Raw genomic sequence first — 9,752 nt, 5'->3', positions numbered from 1 at the left:
ATAAATGACGACGGGGACACAGGGAATGTTCGATTAGCAATCACCATCAACAAAGCTCAAGGGCAATCATTAGAATCATGAGGTATAACTAAAAAAACTAAAAAAAAGGGTAAAAAACTAAAAACTAAGAAAAAGACCAATTCAAAAACGAATGTATATACAGACCGGGACACCGGGACACAAATGACGACCGGGACACCGGGACACAAGGAATATAAATGACGCCCGGGACACTCAAAGAGAAATCACAGACTGGGACACCGGGACACAAATAACGACCGGGACACGGGGAATATAAATGACGACCGGGACACAGGGACACAACTACAACGGGGACGCCGGGGGGGCACAGGGGGATATATAAATGACCAACTAGGTGTTGGGGTGGCGCGAAGCTCCACCCCAACAGCTAGTATATATATATATATATATATATATATATATATATATATATATATATATATATATATATATATATATATATATGTATATATATATATATATATATATATATATATATATATATATATATATATATATATATATATATATATATATATCCGTTTCCAATTGCCAGTAATTGATCTGAAAATGTTTGACCAGAGTCATCGTTTCGCAATCGGACACGCCAAACAGCTTCATTACTGCTTATGTATCTTCCAGCCTGATATTGTACGATTTCGTCGATATCTTTGATTTCGGACTGCAAGCCAAAAACTGCCGTGTCACTGCTTTTGTTGACGTATTTACATATGTATTTGATTGCCTTTACGGAGTTACAGTATTCAACATTTATGTGTGCATTAAATGTTTTTGATAATAATGGGGAATATGGAACAACCCACTGGTTATCTACTATGATGGTGGTACCGTTACGCTTCTTTATTATTGCTGTTTTAACGCCATCTTCAGTAGATCTTCTTCTATATTGTGGGTAACCATTATTGCCAGTAATTGTGTTGGATACTAAAAGTCGAGGATATTGCTTTGTGCACCTTCCTTTGGCCATGCATGGTGAATTTTTGTTCAATGCACCGCAAGGTCCATGTATCATATTTTTTACAACAATATCATATAACCCCTTATCGACATTTTCATCAGGTATTTCAGCGGAAATCACATCATCAATTTTGTTAGACGTAATTTTATTATGTAGCCAAATTAGTATATGTGCGTGTGGCAAACCTCGTTTTCGCCATTCCACTGAGTACATCCAGCATCGCACTGACCCAAACACTCCAAGTTTTACTATGTAGTTTATCAGTGATTTCAACTTTTGCCGGAAGACACGGGCCATAATGTCATGTCTTTGAACCGCCGATTGTCCTTGAAGTAAAAGCTGCTGTATCTCGTCCCAAGATTGATTACATGTAAATGTAATAAATAAATCTGGACGACCATAGAGACGAACATACGCAAAAGCATCTTGAGCATATTCATGCGTTTTTTGGGTTTTTTTCAGGTGTGACCGCACTTGAATAAAAAGACATCTATTACGAAAGCTCATTTGAGCTAGATTCATTTGAAAAAAGCTATTTGAAAGAAAATTAGATTTTCTATGACATTCTTAATAACAAAAAAGTTGGAATAAAATAGTAATATCCGTCATTTTGTGGTAAAAAACGACAATATTAGTTCAAAGGGTTTCAAAAAGCCACCAGGTGAGAAATCGGTGACGGTTCCTGGTGTTTTTCCTCCTCATACCAATTTCACGCATTTTGGTACTTTCATTTTTTCAGTATTTTCAGTATTTTTAATACTACGAGGTATTTTTATTGCTGTAAAAGTTATTTTAAGCACTTCCAAAAGAGCTATTTATTCTAATTAAAATGTCCTTGTGATTTAAGGAGGTCAGGGGGGTCAGGGAGGGGATTTAGGGGGGTTTTAGGGGGACTAGCTGACACTCCACATGTTGCTGGGGCGCGCAGCGCCCCAGCAAAGCGTGTCAGGGGTCAGCTAGTAATAAATAAAAAAACTGAAAAGTTGAAAAAAATCAAAACAAAAACAAGAAAACAAAATAAACAAAAAAAACATAAAAATATACTGTTTGTACCTGTTTGCACCTCTGTTAATCTATAGTGTATGTGCCTCTGTTAATCTACAGTACTTCTTTATCTACTGGGGTTTTTGTTTAAGCGATCAATAATATCAACAATTGCAATTCAAACTGTGAAACTAATTCAGTTTCTTACGGACTTTTCAAAAATTTGAAATCTCAAAATAGAATGACCTACCTTGACTGCAGAAAAGCATGCCTACACTACACGGAACATGTAATTACATAAATTTGTCAAACTTATGTGAAAAAATTGAAGATTTTTATGCACGGAAAAGTTATATTAAATTACTTAAAGAGTAAAAAACTGAAGTAAAGAGTAAGAGTAATTGAAAAATATACAAGGAATAAAAGCAATTCAAAAACCTTAGAAAAGAAAATCAAAAGCTTGAAGCTTAGTAGAAATGGTTGTTAGAAATTGGACTTTGTTGTTAGAAATTGGGCTTGATCTTTATGAGTCACTAATCCTAGAATGGCACCTAAGAGATTACAACAGGAGGAAACAACAGAGCAACGCAAAACCAAGCTTGCGGCTAAAAGAGAAAAGGTCAGATTAGGAGTATCCAATTTACGTCAACGAAGGCTTGTTGAGGAATCACCAGAGCAACGTGAAACCAGGCTTGCTGCTCAAAGAGAAAGTACCAAATTAAGATTATCCAATTAAAATCAAGAGCAACGAGTGGCTCAAAGAGAAAAGGTCAGATTAGGAATTTCCAATTTACGTCAACGAGGGCGTGTCAAGGAATCACCAGAGCAACGCAAAACTAGGCTTGCTGCCCAAAGAGAAAGGACAAGATTAAGAATATCCATTTTACGTCAACGAGGGCGTGTCGAGGACACGAAAAATTTAAAAAATTTGAAGTTGACATAGGGCCAATTAGATTGCCTGGAACGAGAGGTAAATAAGGCCCGCCAACCTATGGTCTTAGTCATGTTGACCAAGATTTTAGAATTGATATGGATTCACCTAGCTTTTTACGGTAAAGTTTGAATTTTATTCCAATTCCTTAAGAATGACCCCGAAATTACAAAGGCCATTTAATTATAATAATAGCTCTTTTCAATGTACTAAAAAAACTTTAGCGTAAAGAGTGAGTTATTGACGGGGGGGAGGGGTGAACCCCCTCATAGAAGTAATGATTTCTGTTCATTTTCAATTTTTATATTGCTCCTTGCTTGCAGTTGAAAAAAACTTGTTTTTACTAGTTGATTTCCGGTGGTGTTTTAACAATGCTGGGATATCCAGCGCCCCCTTCATAAAAAAGCCCCTTCTCCTATAAAAATTTCCTGCATGGAAAGATCTTCCAACAAAACCCCCTCTAACCAACCCCCACTAGGAAAATACATCCAAAAACGTCTGTATACTTCCCAATAACCAATAATATGTGTGAACAACAGGTAAATTTCATAACTTGCTGCACTTCCTCCTGGGACTGTGGGGGATTAAGTCATCCTCAAAGACATAGTTATTAAATTCTTCGACCTTACTGAACAGAATGGCTCTCTTAAAATTATTATGGGGCTACTGGAGCGGGTCTAGTTGTCCTCCAATTTTTATGGTCACTTCAAAGGGGACTAGAACTTCTAGTTTAAATTTTAATGAACCCTCTCACAATATTCTTGGATCACGGGGTCGATGCGATCACCTCTGAAAAAAACGAGAAGACAAAAGAAAAGCAAATAAACACGCATGCGTGATATCTCTTCTCGGAAAAAATACAAAATTCCAGATTTTTGCAGATATGAGCTTGCAACCTCTACAGTAGGGTGCTCTGATACGCTGAATCTGATTTCAGATTCATGGGAAAATCGATGTAACTTTCATTGAGATTCTGTGACTTTTAGGGGGTATTTCCCCCTTTTACAAAAATAAGGCAAATTTTCTTAGGATCGTAACTTTTGGTGAGTAAGAATAAACTTATGTAACTTTATATATTTGAAGTTTCTATTGAGCCGGACTTTGACTTGACTTTGACTTAAGTCTCCTGCCAGGCACTGCTCGGCGTAGAGAGTGACGTCTGCCTCCTCCACCCACTTCGGTCCATGGCGAGTATTTGCTCTTCGCCCTGTCTGATGTTTCCCATCGTCAAGAACTCGGACAGGCTGTCGGACCAACGTTTCTTCGGTCGACCGCGAGGTCGCTTCCAACCAACTTTGATAGGGTCGAAGTCAGAGATCAACTTTGCGGGTAGATGTGGTGGCATACGAAGCAGATGCCCGAACCATCGTAAGGTTCGCTCGGCTGCTTTAGTCGAAAACCGAGACTGCTCTGTGAGCTGCAGAAGCTTTTCATTGCTGACGAAGTCGGACCATCGTAGGCCCTCAAACCTCCTCAGGCTATTTGCATGAAATACGTCTATTTTCTTGAGGGTTGCAGCTGATGCTTGCCATGTCTCAGCTCCATAAAGCATCACAGAGCCGACTATAGCGTTGAAGACCCGCAGTTTCGTTTTGCGACTGATGTTTGGTTTTCGCCAGAAGTGACGATTCAGTCTACCCATGAGAGAAGACGCTTTAGATAATCTCGCCTGCAGCTTGGGGAGAAGTGAGTCATTTGAAGAAATTAAGGAGCCCAGGTAGGTGAAGTCATTAACAACCTCGATGCTAGTGGTGCTGTCCAGGCTAACTGGAGAGTTAACAGCAGGAGAAGACGGGTCTATGGCCATAGTTTTAGTTTTATTCTAGTTTATATGTAGTCCTACTTTGGCATCCTCTTCTCGCAGAATTCGGAGCGCTTCCAGCAGCTGCTCCATGGAGTCCGCCAGAATGGCCAAGTCATCGGCAAATCAACATCTGTGATGGTATGATCTCCGAATTTGAGCCCAAAGCTGAGACATGAAGTGGTTTTTGCCATAAAGTAATCTATGATGACATTGAAGAGCTCTGGGGCCACTGCACATCCTTGGCACACCCCTGTCGTGATTTGAAAGAACGGGCTGCGCCGACCATTTACTTGTACACAGCTCTCCGTCCCATGGCACAGCGCCTTGAGAAGTCTGCAATAGTTCTCGGGTAGGCCAGTCAACTCTAGAATCCGCCAAAGAGCTTTTCGATCGACTGAGTCAAATGCAGCACGGAAGTCAACGAAGGCAATAAATACTTTCTGTCGTAACTCTGTGGTCTTCTCTACTATTTGTTGAATCGTGAAAATCTGCTCGATGGTTGAACGATCCGACATAAAACCAGCTTGCTCCGGTCGCCGGATTTTTCGGATGATGCTCCGGCATCGATCCAGCAGGACCATTGAAAACAGTTTGCCAGGGACTGACAGTAGGGTTATTCCCCGGTAGTTGGAGCAGTTGCTTCTTGAGCCTTTTCTCTTCCATAAGGGGATGATGACACTCTTCCGCCAATCCTCGGGAATTATCTCTGTTTGCCAGATTGTAGAGAACAGGGTGTGTAAAAACAGGAGCATTGCAGGACCTCCATATTTTAGCAGCTCTGAGTTTAAGCCACAGATACCAGCAGCTTGATTATTCTTTTTACTACATGTCCAATTTCTGAGGGGCTGAAAGGCTCATCTGGAGGAACATCTGTTCCAGGTCTTTGACTGCAAGGTTGGCTGGGACTATCATTAGGAGGTGCTGACGGACCAGTATTGTTGAGGAGCGAACAGAAGTGGTCCTTCCACCACTCAAGACAAGAACCTTCGTCAGAAAGAAGTGCACCATCCCTGGACAAGACAGGACCCAAGGTGGGAGTTTTATTTTCAGTGAGATCTCGGAGATGCTTGAATAGGCTGCCCATGTCTTTCTTTTTTGCAGCTAGCTCAATTTCATCGGCTTTCCTTGCAACAAACTGGGTTCTATCCTGGTGAATGAGTCTGTCCCGCACTCCATTGAGCTTTCGATATGTGGTCATGTCCCCAAGAAGTCTTGCCTTCCGCCTTTGCTCTATAACTTGCAGTGTTTCATTAGTTATCCACGATTTCTTTGGATAACTCCTCTTGCCGAGCCACTAGTTGTGCTGCTTCGCTGGTCTGCAATTTAAAATGCTTCCAGAGATCTTCACTGCTATTGAGTGAGCCAAGGGCCTCGAAGCGCTTCGATATCTCGATACTGTACTTCTGGCGAGTATCTGGTTCCTTTAGTTTCCCAATATCTGCAGCGACGGGTTTTCTTTTCGATCCTTAATTACAGTTCGTTACCACAAACTGTTTAACACCTCGCTCTTTACGCTAAAGTTCGAGTTTTTATTCCAATTCTTTAAGAATAGTCCCAAAATCACAAAGGCTGTTTAATTAGAATAAATAGCTCTTTTGAATGTTTAAAAAAACTTCGGTGTAAAGAGCGATGTATTGACTAGGGGGCGAACCCCCCACATATACGTAATAATGTCTGTTCGTTTTAAGTTTTAATGTTGCGCCTCACTTTCAGTTGAAAAAACTTGTTTTTTATTTAATTTCTTATTTTTTATAATTATTCTGGGAAATCCAGCGCCCCCTTCATAAAGAGGTCCCTTCCCTCATGAAAAAGATTTCCCATGGAAAGATCCTCCCACGTAACCGCTCTCCTGACCCCCAACCAGAAATGATCCCCCTGAAAACGTCTTTATACTTCCCAATAACCAATACTATATGTAAACAATAGGCAAAGTCCATAGCTTTCAACCCTTCCCCCGGTTTAACCTTAATGGATAAAATAAACTTGAGGAATCTTATATATTTGAAATCAGCATAAAAGTCCGATTATTTTAAGGTATCCAATGGTATCAAAGTTTTGTTTTTAGAGTTTCGGTTGCTATTGAGCTGGGATCACTTCTTACTTACAGTTCGTTACTACTTTTTGATATGTCAGACGCTTATCTCGTCTGTAACGTCAATTATTTCTATTCATTTGAACTCTAGTCAGTAGTGGAAAAATAATACAAGGTACTGAAATGAATAGTTTTTATGCAATCACAAAATGACGTCTTAATTTTTTTTAATAAATGTTAACATACGATAAAATAAACACCAAAATATTCTTAACACTTATTTATCACTAACTACAAAAGAACTTCGTATAGGTAAGAAACTAGTAATTAAACAGCGCAACATACTAAAACCTAGAATTAATTTATGATTCCAAATCGTGTTCCCGTGATTCGATTTACTAAATTGCCCGTGTTACCCAGAACGTCATCATTCCCAAATATATAGAAGTAATGTTAGATATTTTATTCGATCCTCTTAAAAATCTATTTAAAGTAAATCGAGTTGCTATTGACAACTTTATCTTCCAACTGCATTATAGATTCACAGCAACTGCTCTTGTAATGTTGGCAATAGTTGTTAGTCTAACTCAGTTTGTTGGTCAATCCATCCGCTGCAACATGGATGATTCATCGAAACTTCGATACTACACGACTTATTGCTGGATCCATTCGACATTTATCCTTCCGAAGAAGCTAAATGGGGCAGTTGGTGAAGATATTCCGTATCCAGGTATTGGAACGTACACGGATGAACTTGAAAAAAAGTATATTGGATATTACCAATTTGTTTATTTTTTTCTGCTCCTCCAAGCAATATTATTTTATATCCCACACTACATATGGAAAAGCTGGGATTCTGAAAGAATCAAAATGCTGATACAGGACTTAAATCAGAGCTCATGGTTTAGAGAAGAAAGAAACTTAACAGAAGGGTGTCGCGAAGAGGCGCAGATATTACTCAGAAATTGTTTCAGAAATAATTTACGGGCCAATAATATGTATGCATGGGTATACTTTATTTGTGAAATTTTAAATTGCTTGAACGTCTTTTTCCAAGCTTATCTTATAGACATTTTCCTTGGTTACGAATTCACGAAATATGGAATAGAAGTTGTGCAGTTTCTTTACCAGCATCCTAAGGATAGAATCGATCCAATGTCAAGAATTTTTCCAAAACAGGCGAAATGTACTGCTTATAATTGGGGTGGAACAGGAACCATCCAAAAAGTGGATATATTGTGCTTGTTGCCTTTAAATATATATAATGAGAAGATCTTTGTGTTCTTGTGGTTCTGGTTTATTGTTCTATTTTGTCTGTCTCTGCTCGTACTGTTCTATAGAATATTAGTATTTTGCTGTAAGACTACACGCCAATTGTCGCTTCATATGCGAGCCAGATTTGCATCTGACGATGATGTTATTATAGTGAATACGAAATGTGGAGTTGGTGATTGGTTTTTGCTCATTCAACTAGCAAGGAATATAGATCCGGCCAATTTTAAAGTCTTTCTTGGAGGTTTGGCTTCGGACTTCAAAAATATGAAGTCCAAATGAATTGAAAGCGCAATGCTTTCAGGTCAAACCTCTTAAAAGTTGCGTTGGATGACATAGAACTAAATCATGGGCTGAGAACCTTACACAGGAAATGTATTTTTCAACCTGCAAATACAATATTTTACTATTATGCCTTCTGGCTTCATCTTCCACATCCTAGGCAATTTTCTCTATGGCCTGCACTTGGATACAAAAATATGAAGTCCAAATGACCTTAATTCGCAATGCTTTCAGGCCTGTTATACTGTCAGTTATGGATTGCGCTTCATACATCCTTAATTCACATTTCAAATAAATATTACAGTTGGTTTTTTAAGCGTTGTGGCGTTCCAAATTGGAATGACCATATTATTCAAAGTACTGATATTTGCATAAGCCCAGGGAAACCAATGGGAAGTCACTTTGGATTCCAGTTGAATATAGGCTTAGTGGAATCCTTGGCCCATTTTGGTCAAAACAACACTTGATGATGGTATTATACCAACAAGGTGTGAAAGTAATCTCAAGCTTCTTACCTCCTCAACATTATATATTCATGCCTATCAAAGTTATGCTACAAAAGGAGAGAGAGCGATAATAGATAACTTAGCTAAGAAGGGGTTTTTGAAACTAAAAAGCCCACCAACACACACAAAACCCAGAAGATTATCAATTGATTACTACCCAGTGCAAGGCTTTGTTGTTTTCTAGGCTATAATTGCCTCGAGGGTGCACCACTCTTCAAGGTCACCCTAAGGTGCTGTCCCCAGTCACATATCTAGCTAGGTTGTTTTTCCTTACCTCCTCATACATTTTTAGAGCGATCTCTCCTCCCGAGTACAGTTGCAAGTCAAATTTAATTCGATCTCTATTTCCCGAATTAACTCTTCAGGTTAACCAATAAATTTTCTGCAAAACTTATTTTTCTCTAGCAAACGCAATTCTTGACGAATTAAAGAGTTCTTCAACTCTTTCGACAACCTTTTCATAGCTTTTTATTTTTTCCGTAATGGCGTCATCGGCCTTTTCAAAAGCTGCCCAACCCATCAAAAATGTGGTGCTACTAGGCAGAAATTAGTCATAATTTCTGCTCTTTACGCTAAACTACGCTCTTTACACTCTTTCCGCTCTTTACGCTAAAATTTGACTTTCTCTCAACTCTTCTTTTTAAAACAGTAAAAAACTTTAGCGTAAAGAGCGGGGCGTTAATGAGGAAGCAGCCCCTTTCATATACGAAGTAATTTCTGTTTGTTTTAAGTTTTAATGTAGCTCCTTACTTTCAGTTAAAAAAACTTGTTGTTTTTTTTTATTTAATTTCTGAACGTTTTGAATCAATGCATGTTTTGATTTTGTCTCTCCGCAGAGGAATAATTAAAACGAAATTTGCATATTCATTTTTTTTGGCTAAATGGCTTTCTCATAATTTTGATCGAATGATTTTGAGAAAAAAAGAGTGGGGGAGCAAGCC

General features: G+C 38.8%; 1 protein-coding gene across 1 annotated transcript; it reads left to right on the top strand.

Annotated features, from left to right (window-relative positions):
• Positions 1–7,201: 7,201 nt before the first annotated feature.
• On the top strand, positions 7,202–9,275 carry LOC136033503 (innexin inx2-like). Its single transcript, XM_065714249.1, has one exon. It carries the CDS (start codon positions 7,202–7,204, stop codon positions 8,303–8,305), a length of 1,104 nt encoding a protein of 367 aa, XP_065570321.1. The 3' UTR covers positions 8,306–9,275.
• The last annotated feature ends 477 nt before the right edge of the window (positions 9,276–9,752 follow it).

Source organism: Artemia franciscana, chromosome 12, assembly GCF_032884065.1.
Source record: "Artemia franciscana chromosome 12, ASM3288406v1, whole genome shotgun sequence".
Lineage (NCBI taxonomy): Eukaryota > Metazoa > Arthropoda > Branchiopoda > Anostraca > Artemiidae > Artemia > Artemia franciscana.
This window is presented reverse-complemented; position numbering and strand designations above follow the sequence as displayed.

What these genes read in the sequence shown, in the direction of transcription:
- LOC136033503 (XM_065714249.1), top strand. Translation starts at nt 7,202, where the DNA reads ATGTTAGATATTTTATTCGATCCTCTTAAAAATCTATTTAAAGTAAAT.